General features: G+C 39.7%; 1 protein-coding gene across 1 annotated transcript in view; it reads left to right on the top strand.

Annotated features, from left to right (window-relative positions):
- The window catches only part of LOC306887126 (copine-4-like), a 62,040-nt gene that overhangs the window by 9,141 nt on the left and 36,774 nt on the right, over positions 1-16,125 (top strand). Inside the window, exon 2 of the mRNA XM_079444663.1 lies at positions 5,047-5,231. Coding sequence (XP_079300789.1) covers positions 5,061-5,231 — 171 coding nt within the window. The 5' untranslated portion in view covers positions 5,047-5,060. The remainder of the gene's footprint in view (positions 1-5,046; positions 5,232-16,125) is intronic.

Below are 16,125 nucleotides of genomic sequence, written 5' to 3'. Positions count from 1 at the left end.
TTTAGCTGTTCACCTCCGACGAGGAACTTTCCCATACTTCGGATTCTCCGCCTGCCACCCAGCCGAACCCAGATTCCTCCAATTCCGGTTCTCAAACTGGCCACACCAGTAAGGAACGAGGTCGTCCTACTCGGTGCCCTCCCACAAATTCGCCAAGACAACACGGAGACAACCTCGTTCAACACGGAGGCCGAGGCAGCCTCCGGCTCTTCCAGTATTTCGTCCCCAGTCACAGCACAGCACCAGCAGCCGTAATTCCTGCCTCCAACCCAATAGCGCAGGTCTCGCGGCCACGGTCTTAAGTCCTTTGCTTTTAAAGGCCAATTTAGCCCCTCAAACACGCTCCCAAGGGCCCACAACATTGTTCCTCCTGTCCAAGCTCACCTTTTACCCACCTCAGATTTGCTCAGCCTCGCCCATTCCTCATAAAATCCCACTCCGGTCCTTCCTCCTCCTACTTCTTTTCCAACTATCTCCAGAGCACCCCGCAGCGTGAGGCTGCCTCCGCAATCAGGTCCCGCTCCGGTCTCTTGCCTGCATCCCCCCTACATTTCCTCATCTACTTCTTTCTTTCCTTCTACGAGCACAGAACCCAGTGTGAGGCTGCCTCCGCAAACGGTGCCTGCCTTGTCTTTTCCCCCCGTCAGCCTTCTTCCCTCTAACGTTATTCCAGCCCATCCTCCATCCATACTCTGTACACGACTGTTCCAACAGCAGTTCCTGCTCACGCCATGGCCATGGAGCCCCCATCTGTGTCCATTCTGCTCCGCACCCAAATCCTCTCAGGTATGGACCTGGACTTGGCATCTCTTCTATCTCCCATTCCGCAAAAAGATTGCTATTGATCCCTGGACTGTGGCGCTTTTTCCGTGACCCTTAAAGATTCAGCCTCTAGCTCCAATCGCATTCTTTCACTTGCAGAATTCGTTCTAGCATTTGGAAAATATACAGACGTAATTTGTTCAGTTTTTCCAAACAGGTGTAAGGAGCTAAATGATTATCTCTCTGTTATCGCTGTCATTCGGCAGAAGCCACTTTTACACGTATCACAAGCTATTTTCAGCTAAATGCGCGACAAGGGTCGCGCAGTGGAACCAGTGCATCGTTACGTTCCCAGCATCAACAGTCTAATCCCCCTCTCAGAATTCTCTCTATGCTATCACGATGTTGACCAAGCAATTCAACTAATCAAATCCTCCAGCCGCGGAGCATGGTTAGCAAAAATCAACATCACCTCAGCCTTCAAAGTCATGCCATTAAATCTTGACTTCTGGCATCTCTTCGGAGTATACTGGCGTGACAAATACCATTTCGCCATCCGTCTGACTTCCGGTTGTAAAAGCAGCCCAAAATTTTTTGGCACGCTTTCCGAAGCCCTGTGCTGGACCCTTGCTAATAATTACAACATCCCTTACCTAATTCATCTGCTAGATGATTTCCTTATAGTATCACCCAGGTACTCTCCTCCGGCCACCCACCTCAGCACAGTTCAAAAAGTTTTCTCCGAACTAGGCATTCCAATCGCATCCGAGAAAACTGAGGGACCTGCCACCTCCCTCGAGTTCCTCGGAATTCGCCTCGATTCAGTCAAATTCCAAGCCTCGCTCCCTAAAGAGAAAATTGACAGAATTTCCAATGTAATCAATAACCATACTTCGGCCACAAAAATTTCCAAAAGTGACCTCCTTTCCCTGCTAGGCCACCTAAATTTCCCTATGAGAATCGTGCCCCAAGGCCACCCTTTTATCTCCCACCTTCTCTCTCTAGCGTCCTCTGTCCCCGGCTTAAACGATTTAGTCACCCTGAACAAATCGTGTAGATCAGATCTCAATCTCTGGCTCCTGCTCCTTAATCAATGGAACAGTCTCACCTTTTTCTATGACGACCACGTCGCGCTAGCCACCGACATGCACCTGTTCACCGACGCAGCTCCCTCAGTCGGATTCGGGGGGCATTTCCAAGGACGCTGGTTCGGTTCCACATGGTCTCCTGAACTCCTAAATGTGAAACCGTCTGTCTCCTCCGCTTTATTGGAGCTCTACCCAATCGTCGTCGCCGCGACATTATGGGGGAAATTCTCTTCCATTGCATTCTCTTCCATTGCAACTACTCAGCATCAGTCCACTGCATAAATAAAGACGTTTGATCTGGACGTCTAGCTGCAACCAGTTCATAATTAAAGCAGTCCCTATACCAGGTTGTAAAAACTCAATCGCTGACTCTCTGTCCCGTTTTGCCTTTCAGAAATTCAGATCATTAGCTCCTCAGGCAGACCAGTCACCCACACCAGTGCCTCCTTATTCAGACCTGACGTTCCAGTAAACCATCCTCTTCTCCATCTTCACGACTTCTCCCATCTCATCCTCCAAGCAGTTTCTCCAAGAACACTTAGCTCATACTGGATGGCTTGGAACTCTTTCAAAACCTTCCATTCTCACCATAAGCTTCAATTTCCTGACTTTTCCCTCACAACTGTTTCTTCTTTTGCAACTTTTCTCCACCACTTCAAACAGATCCAACCCGGCTCCATAACATATCTTAGCGGCATCCACTTCTTCCATAAACAAATTTTCGGCTGCCAGTGCCCCGCCACCAACAACCCTCAACTCTCCCTGCTTTTAAAAGGCAATGAAAAATCCCAACCCGCCATCCAGACTCTCGCTTGCCCATCTCCCGCAAAATATTAAGCAATTGCTTACTCACCCTTCGTTCAGGTTACCACTCCGAAAACACAGCCAGATTACTCTACGCCCTTTTCATCCTCGCTTTCTTCGGTTTCCTCAGATGCTCCGAATTCACCTGCATCAAACATCAAACGTAGCAAAACAGATCAATTAATGCACGGCCATCCAATTTTCATTTTTAACTTACCCACCCCCCTCCAACCTTACCAATCCGTTGCCCTCTTCTTAGCTCACAGACGTTCTCAAATTCGGTCTCCTCTTCTCATAGATGACAATATCTCCAGACATTGGTTTCAGAAACACCTCAAATCAGTCCTGACTAAATCAGGCATTTCAGCGAACCATTACTCCAGTCATTCCTTTCGCATAGGTGCCGCAACTTCAGCTGCTCAAAACAGTCTCCCCGAAATCCAAATAAAGAACATAGGCCGTTGTTCTTCAAACGCTTTCCATTCATACATCAGATCAAACCTTTTCCAAATCTGACAAGCACACCAATCTCTCATTCAATAATCTAGCCACCACACACCTGTCTTTTATTAACCAACAAATATCCCTTCACCACCCCTAGTCCTCCTTTAAATCCCTTTCATTTATCCACACTGTATCATCAGGGGGGTTTCTTACTCGAAGCTCAAGCCAAGCCTCGGGTTTCGAGCCTCCTTCACGGACAGCAAGCCAAGTTTGTTTTACCACTACCTGGCACTGGCAGAGCTGAATGGGCAGGCGAACTCATGAAAGAAAAGTAAATAGCTGGATACATTATGAAATTGAGAATGAATGAGAAATGTAAAAAAATGAAATGTATGCATTATATTCAACTTAATATTCAACACCTGTACAACATTGGTCTTGCAGAACAGGCAAGACTTTTCAAAAGCGAATAAAATTTTAATGCCATTTTTATTCATATTATGGAAGCTAGATGGAGTGGAGATGGGGGATTAAGAAAATAGATTCAAACTCACTTCAACTGCATGAGCACCAGGGTCATTATGTCAAAGCTTGTGACCTGATGCTATAGCTAGGCGTTATATTTTGATGAAAGGCTAAAAACAAGCCTAACCCTTACTGAATACTCAGGTTATTTACCAGTTAGAAGGGCTTTAATCAGGTCAAGTGTTATCAGTGGGTGTAAATTAGCACTGAAGATTTCTTGAAAATTTTCTTTCTACTGCAGACATTGTGCGTGTCTATATAAAGAGGCTCAGTGAGAGTCATTAACAAAGACAGAAATAGAGGGGAAACTGGCTGAGAAAACACTCAAAAATAGCAACAGGATAATACTGATGACGTAGTCGATGTTGAGAAGTTTGCACACATACATGGAGGGAGAGAACCGCTCACCTCCGTATTATCTCTGCTGACCTATAATGTATGAGGCTGTCAGCTGTCAGTGTGATACAGTGGGAGTGATGGATGACTTTGCATTGGCTGAGAATAATCCTTTCATTGAGTTGTTCTCTTTCACAGAGCAGTTCTCATAGGTCAGATCTACCGCTCATGGTCTGCTTCTGGCTGGATTACTGGTCTGTGTGGATTGCAGCCACAATTTCATACTATTTAATTAAATTTGAAAGCTTTGACAGTAACTAGCACAACATTACAATTTAAGGATCCATTTTCTACCATCAGAGTTGTTGTTTGCAAAGGCAATCATCACTACTATTGCACGTTCTGGGACTTTCTTTCTCTATAGTCAGATATCCATCTATCATTCAATATCCATCCGTCAGCTCAGATGTCTCTCTCCTTTTCCCTCTCTCTCTCCACATAAACTGTAATTTCAGTTAGCTCAGCTGATTCGCTCTATATTGTAACTGATTGGGATGGTGGGGATTCTGATTAGAACTTTCCCCACAAATCAGTTCAATAAATGACTGTCCCTATAGGAATCCCATATGTCTCAGTATAAATGCACAGGCATAATACATTCCAGTGAAAAATTATGGGGCGTTATGTAGCAAATTGCACATTTTGATATATGCAGATACGTAATTTCATTTATAAAAACAGACTTATTTGCATTCTTTAAACAGAAAAGTTTATTTTGTGATACAAATACAAAAGCATTTAGACTGTCAATCAACTTTAAATGCATGTTTGAATAGACATGCATGTTTAAAAGTCAACGTATACAGTATTGTTTGTTTTATTTCGGTATTGTTTATCACTGGTTTACAGTACATAGCAATCCATTTTGCAAACAAGTTGGTCGATTTCTCTATTTGTCGGACACATTTTTGTATTCTATCTGTGATATTTTAAAACTGTTAAATTATTTGTAATAAATAACATTGCTTTGACAGCTAAAATAAAAAATGTAATAAAAAAGCTCAAATTTTTCCCCCTTTTAGCACAGTTGTTTCCTGAAACATGAGCGACATCTACGAGTCTGCAGCCAATTCTCTGGGTTTGTTCAACAGCCCCTGCCTGACCAAAGTAGAGCTGCGGGTTGCCTGCAAAGGCATCTCAGACAGGGATACCCTCTCCAAGCCGGATCCCTGCGTGGTCATCAAAATGCAGTCCCATGGCCAGTGGTTGGAGGTGGGTTTGAGTTTTAAGTATTTACGATTCGTGGTTCCAGTCGGATGCATAAAATTTGTAGTTATGTGACTGAATGAAATTATTTTTAGCTAGTTTATCTAATTCTTTTGGGGGACCATATCAATGCATTTTCAGTGCATTTTTCACACATCCCTTTCCTGTTTTCTTCCAATTTTCCAGTCATTTTCACACCGTAGCATCTCACATGAGCGAAGGTTTGGATATGATGTATAGAAATGTCCCTACCAAAATTAAGAGACTACTGAATAATATGTACCAAAATTTCAAATTGTTTGTGAATATAATGTAAGAATATCATGTTTGCATTTGTGAAATAGAAGTATTTTATTTCAGTTGAGAAGTGAGATATGAGATACTATTAAAGATTTTATTCATATTTTGATGTTTTTAATTTGTGTTTTCTGTTCTTAATTTAAATTGAGGTTTTAGTAACTTTGTTGTTTGTTTTTGTCATTTTTATTAGTTTATGTTTTAAATAGATGCACCAGGGCACTTTTCAGTTTTAGTTATTTTAGTACATCAAGTAAAACTATATGTTAAATCTTTAACTTTTTTCAAGTAATGTAAATGTTTTTAGTTTTAGATTTAATTGCCTATAATAAGCAGTTTGCTGAACTTCACGTTTACAAAAATCTGTGAAAAAATCCTAAATACTGCATAAATACTGTTCAACCGAGAGGCAATTTCAGTGTGTAGGTGAAAACATAGTGCCTCTGTATATTGTAATTGATTTTAAAACCTACGCAAATACCTCAGGCATGACACAAATCCACAGTTTTGCTTCATAATCTGCCACTTAAGTATAGCTTGAGACAATGCATATTTTGTGTGTTATCCTAATAGTTTATTTACTGCGGTACTCCCGTGTATGCTTGATCTTTGACAACCTGCCTGAGCTTTCAGGAGAATTATATTATGTTATTTTATATATATATATTTGGAGGTGAGCGTGTGAGAGCATGCATGTGTGTAAATGAGCGAGAGAAGCAGGTGGCATATGTTCGCTGAGAAATCTCCCTGTCAGGTTATGAAGACTTTGCCAGCTCACCAGCGGGAATCTGTTCTCACCACTCTCAATCTCATTAGACATTCACATATTCACTTGTGATTCTGCTCTTTGAGTTCGTGCGAGTGTCTCTGAAGGAAACCACACTGTAAAATCTTCATTTTGCGATGTTTCTTACCTGTTCTCAAAGAACCTCTTCATTCGTCCTGGAAATCCCGCCATGAAGAACATTTGAAGAACATCTTCTCTTTAGCTGCTTTAGCTGTTTGTTCTTTAAGGGCTGCTATAGTTGAGCTTGTTGCATCATGCTTTTTAGAATTTTTCCAAATCCAAATGCCCTGAGACTCGTACATTAGATATTTTAAATGGGATTGCTTGTGAAATTGTGTTTAATGTTGTAAAATAAAGCTAATAAACCCAAGACATTTTCAAAGAGTAAAAACTCCTTGTTTATGAGCTATAAGCTAATGTCTATTAAGAGAGAAATATCATGATATTTGGTTTCTCTGATGTTGCCTGAAGCAAATTTACATTTCTAGCTCAACAAACACAAGCAATGCGATTTACTGCCGTCATGATTGCATTTCGCTTCACACCTCTTAACCTGTCTCCTCCAGTATTCAGTGCTATTATGGGTCAGACTCATTTATCTGAAAATGTCACTTATACACGCTATTGTATTGAGTGCCCCAATGACTTAAATTTCATATCCGTGGGTTTTGGCTAAATCTAATTTGAGTGGATTATCCCACTGTGATAGTTTCTCTCTCCGTTTGATAGCTCATCTCTCACTTCCCAACTGTAGACTGGGAGCCATTATCAAATCTTTAGCTGAAGTATGACAGCGTTAATTAAATTTGGTCTGTATTTTGCTACCAAGAATATCCCTCATTCATCTGGAGCTGTGAGAGGAGAAAACTGGGTTAGGGTAGAGAAAGTTCAGAAACAGATTTTATATATATATATTTATATATAAAATTCACACTAACATTCAAACATTTGTGATCAATAAAGAAACTAATAGGTTACTTTTAATAGGCTACTTGTTATGATTTCCAACAAAAATTTTAAGCACCACAACTATTTTCAGCATTGGTAATAATAAGAAATGTTTCTTGAGCACCAAATCAGCATGATTTCTGAAGGATCACATGACACTGAAGAGTTATGGCTGCTGAATATTCAGCTTTGTCATCACAGGAATAAAATACATTATTTAAAATACATTAACATAGAAAACAACTGATTTTACTTTTTTAAATTAAATAAATGTAGCTTTGTTGAACCTAAGAGTCTTCTTTCAAAAACCTTAAAAAATCGTACTAACCACAAAACTGAACATTAGTGCACTTTAAAAGCAAATGGGTTTACTATGAAAAACATGCTGTCTGTCAAATGTGTTGCATTTTGAAATCTCAGAATCAGCAGTGGCTGTCTGTTGACCCTTGATCAAGATTAGTGTGTGTTTGTTTGTTTAGCTGGTGGCTCTTGAGTGAGTGTAAGTACAGGAAGCAGCACTCGTGTGCCTGAACAAGCTTTTAAACTACGGCAGTCACAGAGAGTAAAGACCTGCTGCTGACCCTGCCTATGATTAGCCCACTGCAGCACTGCAGCTGCTCCGAGCTCTAGCACCGTCAAGCAGAGAGATGGTCACAAACACTCTGAACAAATCCACCACGCTCTGAATCACAAAGAAGGCACTTCAGAATGTGGACAGTAAGTCATGATGGGCCCTCAGTCTCTGGGGTGAAGGGCCTCTAAAGCACTCAGGCCGTTTCCATGTTGTGCCCTTGAAAATGTGCTGAAAGTACGATTTGTTCATGACAACTCCATTCAAAGAGGCTTTTTGCACACTGGTCATGTGCAACTTGGTCTAATGTGTGCTTTAAATCCAAGATAAATAGCCTTATATCTGTTTTTTACTATCTTTCTGACTTCTCATTTTAATATTTTTCTCCACTAAAAATGCAAGTTTTAAAACATTTATGGTATGGAATGGCTAGAAGTGATCATTCACGGGTAGATGTTCTTGCTTCCTGGCTTCACTTATTGCACTTACTGTTTTTTTTTTTATCTTCTCTCCATTAAAATCCATGTTCCTGAAATTACTTTGCCTGAGAGAGAGATTTCCCCAACGTAGTTAGATTAGCTGTCAGACAGCGAGTTGGAATGGACTGGAGACAAGTGATGGTCTGATCAACCATACTCTGTTTTTAAAAATCCATCTGCTGTACAGTCTGTGTGTCTGTACGTGTTTTCGTGTTTTTTTTTATTATTTTTTATTATTGCAGCTGGTCTATTATTTACTTGCACACAGGCAGCAGCTAATTTGTTTTGGGTGCGTGACTGAGTTTTGTAGCAGTTTTATGTTTTTCATTATCATTTTTTTAAAGGGACCGACACTGCACACCTAGTCCCCCTCCACATCCAAAAAAAAAAAAAAAGTTTGTATATATATATATATATATATACAGGTATATATGTGTGTGTGTGTGTGTATATATATATATATATATATATATATATATATATATATATATATATATATATATATATATATATTTATTTATACACATTTCCATTTAATACATTTCCATAATAACACTAATGATTTAAATTATATATACACACACACACACACACACACACACATACATACATATACACACATATACATATATATTTGTATATATATACGCACACACATACATACTGTGGGTGTGTGTGTATATATATATATATATATATATATACATAAAATTTAAATCATTCGTGTTATTATGGAAATGTATTAAATGTAAATATTAAGTGTGTGTGTGTGTGTGTGTGTATATAATTTAAATAATTCGTGTTATTATGGAAATGTATCAAATGGAAATATGAATAATTATGTATTATTATGTAAATATTGAATATATACTAATATATAGTATTGGAAATTTCTGTAGTTAAGCTATAGAAATTTCCATGAGTTTTTTTGTGTTAATGATTTTCATGTGTCTAAAATATGCCATTGTCTAGAAATTGACTTTATGAGTGCATTTGTATACAATAATTTTGTCCAGTAATCAGAAAAGTTTTGGTCAGAGTGTGTGGGATACTTGTATATTATCAAACAATTCATTACCAATTCTGTGTGTAAGAAACACCAATAAATAAAAGTGTTTTCACTCAAAGAGCCATATAATCTGAGCACTGAGAGAACTGACACCACCCTCTCAATTTCTCTGAAAATGAATGCTATCTGAGCAACACACCAAAAATGTCCAGGTCCAAAGTTACATTGCCAATGGCTATAATGACCTGTCAGCGTGTCAGATATCAGTGCCCTAGCTGTCAGCTCTCACCAATAATCAGACAAAAGGCAGAACTGAAGATGAGAGCCTGACTGTCAGCGACAGCATTCACTTCCACATCTGAATGACTGTGGCAGGTGGAGCTGTTCTTTCATCTACACAGAATGCCAATCACAGGAGCAGGGAGCACTCCTGTTGAGTAAGGATAGCATATCTCCATATCGCTCCATACGGGGTGCAATCTAGATTTCACTTCGACTGATCAAGATTGGTTTCATGGTCTGAAATAATTGGATATTGATGTAAAAAGAGTGAGAACTCTATGTCTGTAGCTGCAAGCTGTAGTGATTCTCACATCACAATTGCATATTACTGGGAAGTTTGCCAATGGAAGAGACACTGAAACTATACTATTGTGTTATGATTGGTATGTCCTTGCTAAGTAGTCCTGAGTTGTTGCTAGGGCATTACTAAGTGGTTTCTTGGGTAGTCACACACACACACATATATGAGATAATATATATGATGAGTTTATTTGCCATGGCATGTCTGTTCTGAAATTGAACATTTATTTTGGTTTGTCTTTCTTCATCATTCCATCTTTTTCTTCTCTCCATGTAAACATCTTCTTTTTTATCTTTTATACTTTAGGTTTTGTGTAATACTCATGAATTTGAGAGGCACGTTCCTCGGTTCAAATTTTGTTGCTTTGGCATTTGCTACAGTGGAGCTATAGCTTATCATGATGCAGCGCTCCTAAACTTCAGTGAGCATTTAAGAAATAATATCAATATTCATTAAGCGTACGAGTAAACATAGCAGGCTGACAGAGTTATGCAGCTAGACGTGGGTCATCTGGGCACTGATGATTACAATCTGTCAGTTATGTGATGGAAGATGTCCTTTCCCTGTGTGTTCCCATTCTGTTCTTTCACCTCTTCATGGGCACATACAAGGTATTTTTGTCATTTATGTCTACAGGATGGACTGGGGCTGAACATCTCTTTTGCATTTGGAGCTCTGTTTCACCATCATTAATTTATCACAATCAAACTTGAATTTGAAAGTTTCTCCCTGTTGGATATGGACATATTCTTGCAGCATGTTGCCTCACTAACTGTTATAATTTAAAAATGCTTTAAAACCGTTAATTATGAGTGTGTGTTAGTAGACAGCAACAGTCTTCAGAACTCCTCCAGGTAGCTATTTTCTAATAGAAATGCAAGTATAGCTCTTATCTACAGAAATTTGAAAGACCAAGCTCTCTAAAACTGAAACTTATGAATATTATGTTTTGAGAATTAATTTCAAATGAACAATAAAACAATGGTAATAGGTAACAATGGTATTAAATGCTGCTGCTTTAACTGAGGTCTCTTTCCTGCAGGTCCAGTTATTGTGCATGCACATTTTAGGGTAAACAAATCATATCAAATGCCATACTGAACATTTGTCTGGTCTGTCACTTCCTCCTGTACTGTCTCTAATACCACTTTATGGTTTAAAAATAGTAAGTCAACTAGTAGTCACTACTTAATAATACATGTTTACTTTATGTACAATGCCATTAAAATGTTTGGGGTCGGTAGAATTTTTTTATATATTTTTGAAGTCTCTTAAGCTCAACAATGCATTTATTATGCAACTGAAATAGACCGCACCATTGACCAACTAAAACCTGGTCTAAAGTCAATGGCACAGTATTTTTGTTGTTATTTAAAGAGCGCGTTCGTAATATGCGCCTATAGGCGGGTCCACAATGCACATACATTTTGCTTATTACACACAGGGACGTGCAGCAGCACACAAACATGGCAAATATTAAAAATGAAACGATTACAATGTAAAAAATGATTAATGTGTAGGCTACATAAATATAAAAATGCCTACATGTCATAATGGATAGTCATTGCATGTATCAGAATTAACCTATCTATTTGCTCGCGCATGAGCAGCTCCGTTTCCTTTCTGGAGACGGGTTCAGTCTTTGTGCTTGCAAATTCCGCCATGTAAATAGCGAATCCACCATGGCGCGAGTGCAGCTGGCTCTTAAACACACCCATTACTCATTAAGAGAATAGGGACAACCCTTTTAGACCATGCGCAGCAAAAGTGGATTCGGATACGCCCTACGTGCACCTGCGCCATGCGCTTTAGACCATGCCCTTAGATCGTTAAAATAGGGCCCTCTGTCTCTTCCTCCTTCATCCTTTCATCATCTTCCTTGAAAAATCCACTTTTCTGCCACCCCTTGTTTACCATCTTCACAGGTGTTCAAAGACAGCAAGCAAGATCTCAGTTGTGTCACTCTTCCTTTTTGCCCCATTTAAAATGGACAGTTTCATCGTTAAATGAAGGAAACGTTTCTTCAAACAGGTTTGCCTTATTTGAGCTGTTCAACAAACTGAGTGGTGATGTGAGAGTGGGTAAACATCTTATTTGGGGTGCTGGTGTGCAGTTGAAATGTTTAATGATAGCTCTTGCTGCACCCTGCGGTCTTCCACCTCGGGCCCTGCTCTCATAAGCGGGAAGATGGTGCCACGCTGATTAGCCTTGGAGAAAACCTCCATTCTCTCCCACTGATGGGCTAATGAGGAGAAGCAGCCCATATGCAGAATGAAGGTGGCCACACATTCAGAGACCGCATGTTCTGACTGAGATGTGAGGAAAGGAAGGTAAATGTGGCTTCCAGGGACAATTAGGCCCTTGTGTGGGGGATGTTGCACATGTTGAGGCACATCCTTTGGGGCAGTACTATTTGTGACATTGTATGTGTGTGTGTTTTGTATGTGTGAGAATGGATGTGATGAAACCTTATGAAATATGCTTATGCTTGCCAAACTTCCATCCGGCGTATCACACTCATAAGAAAGGGCAAGAAACGAGGCTGGTGTGAAAGCATTTATAGTAGCTTGTTTTGCAAGATGTTTCAGTAGATCAGACATTCCTAATATGCTTACACAACAATGTGTAATTGGTAACAAAGTTACAATTTCCAGACCATATTCAAAGCGTATTCCGTGATTAGTAGAAATTAAGCTCACCTGGCAGCATTTGACGTAATGTTGATTAAATTTAATTGAAAATACTCACTCTTTTAAAAGCCACACAAAGAAATCTACTGTATATGAATGTTAGCATTAAAAATGCTTACTAAAATTTTTTATGTAAAGTTATATTACATCTTTTAACTTTGTTGCCATGACAACAGAATATCATGCAACTCTAAAATGACTGTAAAATGATATTTTAACAGCTGTACAGCTCAAATAATAAAATGAAAAGCAGATGTTACAGTAAACAAAAATTATTAAATAAAACAGATGGCTTATTATCGATTAGTGTCTATCTAGCCTTCTTGAACCTGATGCACACCACCTTTCAAAAGTTTGGGGCCAGAAATATTTCTTATGTTTTTGAAAAAAAAATCATCTTCTGCTCACCGAGGCTCCATTGATTTTATCAGACACTCACACTCACACACAGCATTTGTATCATTACTGTCACTTCAATTTAATGCATTATTTCTGAATAAAATAATTAATTTAAATAATTGGATAATTAAATAGTGTAAACTTTGGACTTGTAACTTGATGGTTGTGGGTTTGAGTCTCGGGTCTGGCAGGGATTGTAGGTTGGGGAGTGAATAACACTCTCCACCCTCAATACCATGACTGAGGTGAGACACTTGAGCAAGGCACCGAACCCCCAACAAAAATTGGCTGTCCACTGCTCCAGGTGTATGTTCACTGCTGTGTGTACACTTGGATGAGTTAAATGCTGAGCACAAATTCTGAGTATGGGTCACCATACTTGGCCACACACCACTTCTCCTAAACATTTTTATGTTACATAACCAGATTTCTGACTATCACTGTTTCCATAAAATTATTAATCAGCAAAACTGTTTTCAACATTATAATAATAATAACCATAAATGTTTCTTAAGCAGCAAATCATTATATTTGAACGGCTGTGCATGCATGTGTGTGTCTGTGTAAAAAATAAATACTTCACAATATTACTGATTTACTGTTTTTTGATCCGATAAATTCAACCTTGGTGGGCCAGAAGAGACTTATTTAAAAAAATCGTACCAAATCCAAACTTTTGAAAGTTAGTTTATCATGACATTTAACCACGCGCAATAATGTACTGTGCCGATGCGGCTGCCGCTCTCAAAAAGATCAAAAAAATTTATCTTGCATTTTGGGTGCACGAGCACCGCTTGCGCTCCGCCTCCGCGCCGCCAGCAAAACCGCTTGCGGTTTGCCGCTTTCCGCATGTCTCCCATTGAAAATGAACTAGACACTCGCGACTGCCGCGTCCTGTGTGAAAGGGCCTTAAGCTATCTCCAAAGGCGTTTCAGAGAATTTGGCAGTACATCCAACCGGCCTCACAACTGCAGACCACGTGTAACCACACCAGCCCAGGACCTCCACATCCTGCATCTTCACCTCCAAGATCGTCTGAGACCAGCCACCCGGACAGCTGCTGCAACCATCGGTTTGCATAACCAAAAAATTTCCGCACAAACTGTCAGAAACTGTCTTAGGGAAGATCATCTGCATGTTCGTCGTCCTCATCGGGGTGTCGACCTGACTGCAGTTCATCGTCGTAACTGACTTGAGTGGGCAAATGCTCACATTCGATGGCGTCTGGCACTTTGGAGAGGTGTTCTCTGCACGGATGAATCCCGGTTTTCACTGTACAAGGCAGATGGCAAACAGCGTGTATGGCGTCGTGTGGGTGAGCGGTTTGCTGAGGTCAACGTTGTGGATCGAGTTGCCCATGGTGGCAGTGGGGTTATGGTATGGACAGGTGTATGTTATGGACAATGAACACAGGTGCATTTTATTGATGGCATTGTGAATGCACAGAGATACCGTGAAGAGATCCTGAGGCCCATTGTTGTGCCATTCATCTACGACCATCACCTCATGTGGCAGCATGATAATGCATGGCCCCATGTTGCAAGGATCTGTACACAATTCCTGGAAGCTGAAAACATCCCAGTTCTTGCATGGCCAGCATACTCACCGGACATGTCACCCATTGAGCATGTTTGGGATGCTCTGGATGGGCGTATACGATGTTCCAGTTCCTCCCAATATCCAGCAGCTTCGCACAGCCATTGAAGAGGAGTGGATCAACAATCAACAACCTGATCAACTCTATGCGAAGGAGATGTGTTGCACTGCATAGAGTTGATCAGGTTGTTGATTGTTGGCTGCCATTCATCCATGACCATCACCTCATATGGCAGCATGATAATGCATGGCCCCATGTTGCAAGGATCTGGCTGCCCACTGTTCTGGGTGTGCGTTCACGGTGTGTGTATGTTTGTTCACTACTCACTGCGGTGTGTGTGTGTGTGCACTTGGATGGGTTAAATGCAGAACACCATACTTGGCCACACGTCACGTCCTCCTTCTTTATATATATATATTGTATAAAAGAGTAAAACAAAATTATGGTGAGTATATGATGTCAAAATTTATATTTGTGATTGAACTATTGCCATAAACAATAATTGAATAATCAACACATTGATATATATCACCATCTGAGCAGCTCCAGTGAAGTAGAGCTGAATGACAAGAAGCCTTTCCAACAATGGTGTCTTGAATATTTATTGGTATCTGCAGAGCTCTGCTGTCTATGCTTTGACTGCTCTACCCCTCACTGCCAAAAGACTGTCAGTCCAGTGTAGTGATGAACTCAGGGCCCTGTTTATGCAGGCATAAAGGGACGTTTCTAAGCCTGAGTGGACACACGTCTTTTTTTTTAAAGCTGGCTTGTCCAGACCTCTCTTGCTAGAAATTGTCATGTGGGATCTGCTTGTTGATGTGTATAGGAGTGTGATGGAAGATCCATGAATGGAAGGCTTGGCTTGGGATGGCTCTGCTTTTCTGGTTCCAGGTCACATTTTTATTTCCCTGAGGAAAAATCCTGTAAGGGCTGATTTATGATCAGTGAGCAATGAAATGGACTGGTCAATTTTTGGCCATTCTGACATTAATGACATTATTGTGCTTGGCTGAATAACAGAAGTAGTAGTTCCCCTTGTGTCAATTTCTGTTTTGCAAAATTGCTTAGTGTTTTAAAAATTTTTTTTAATGAAAGATATGTCAATTTCAGCAGTTTTGTGTGTATTTGATTTGCTATCATTTGGAATGACAATAAAAGTGTTTTTATTTTATTTATTTTTATTTCATTTTATAGTTTTTGTCTAAACTTTTTGATGAACAATTATTGTGAAAAAGCTATGAAGTTAATGAATTATCTGCTATTTAGCTTTTTCACAATTACGTCTTACAAACTAAGTATTGATTAATGGTTAATCAATACCAGTATGGTTAATTGATTAACAAAACTGAGTTACTTACAGCTCATCGTAATAGATGACTTAATTCATTTGACTCAATTTCTTTGATTATGTTTGTTAAGGTTTACACATTTCTCCCAATCCTCTTACATCTCATCATGTGTGATTCCAACCTGTTTTTGGCTTGCTTAACATGCTCTTTAAATGTTTACTTTCTTTTAATAGACAAGATGTCACAAAATA

The sequence above is a fragment of the Barbus barbus genome, assembly GCF_936440315.1.
Source record: "Barbus barbus genome assembly, chromosome: 21".
In the NCBI taxonomy this organism is placed as follows: Eukaryota; Metazoa; Chordata; class Actinopteri; order Cypriniformes; family Cyprinidae; genus Barbus; species Barbus barbus.
This window is presented reverse-complemented; position numbering and strand designations above follow the sequence as displayed.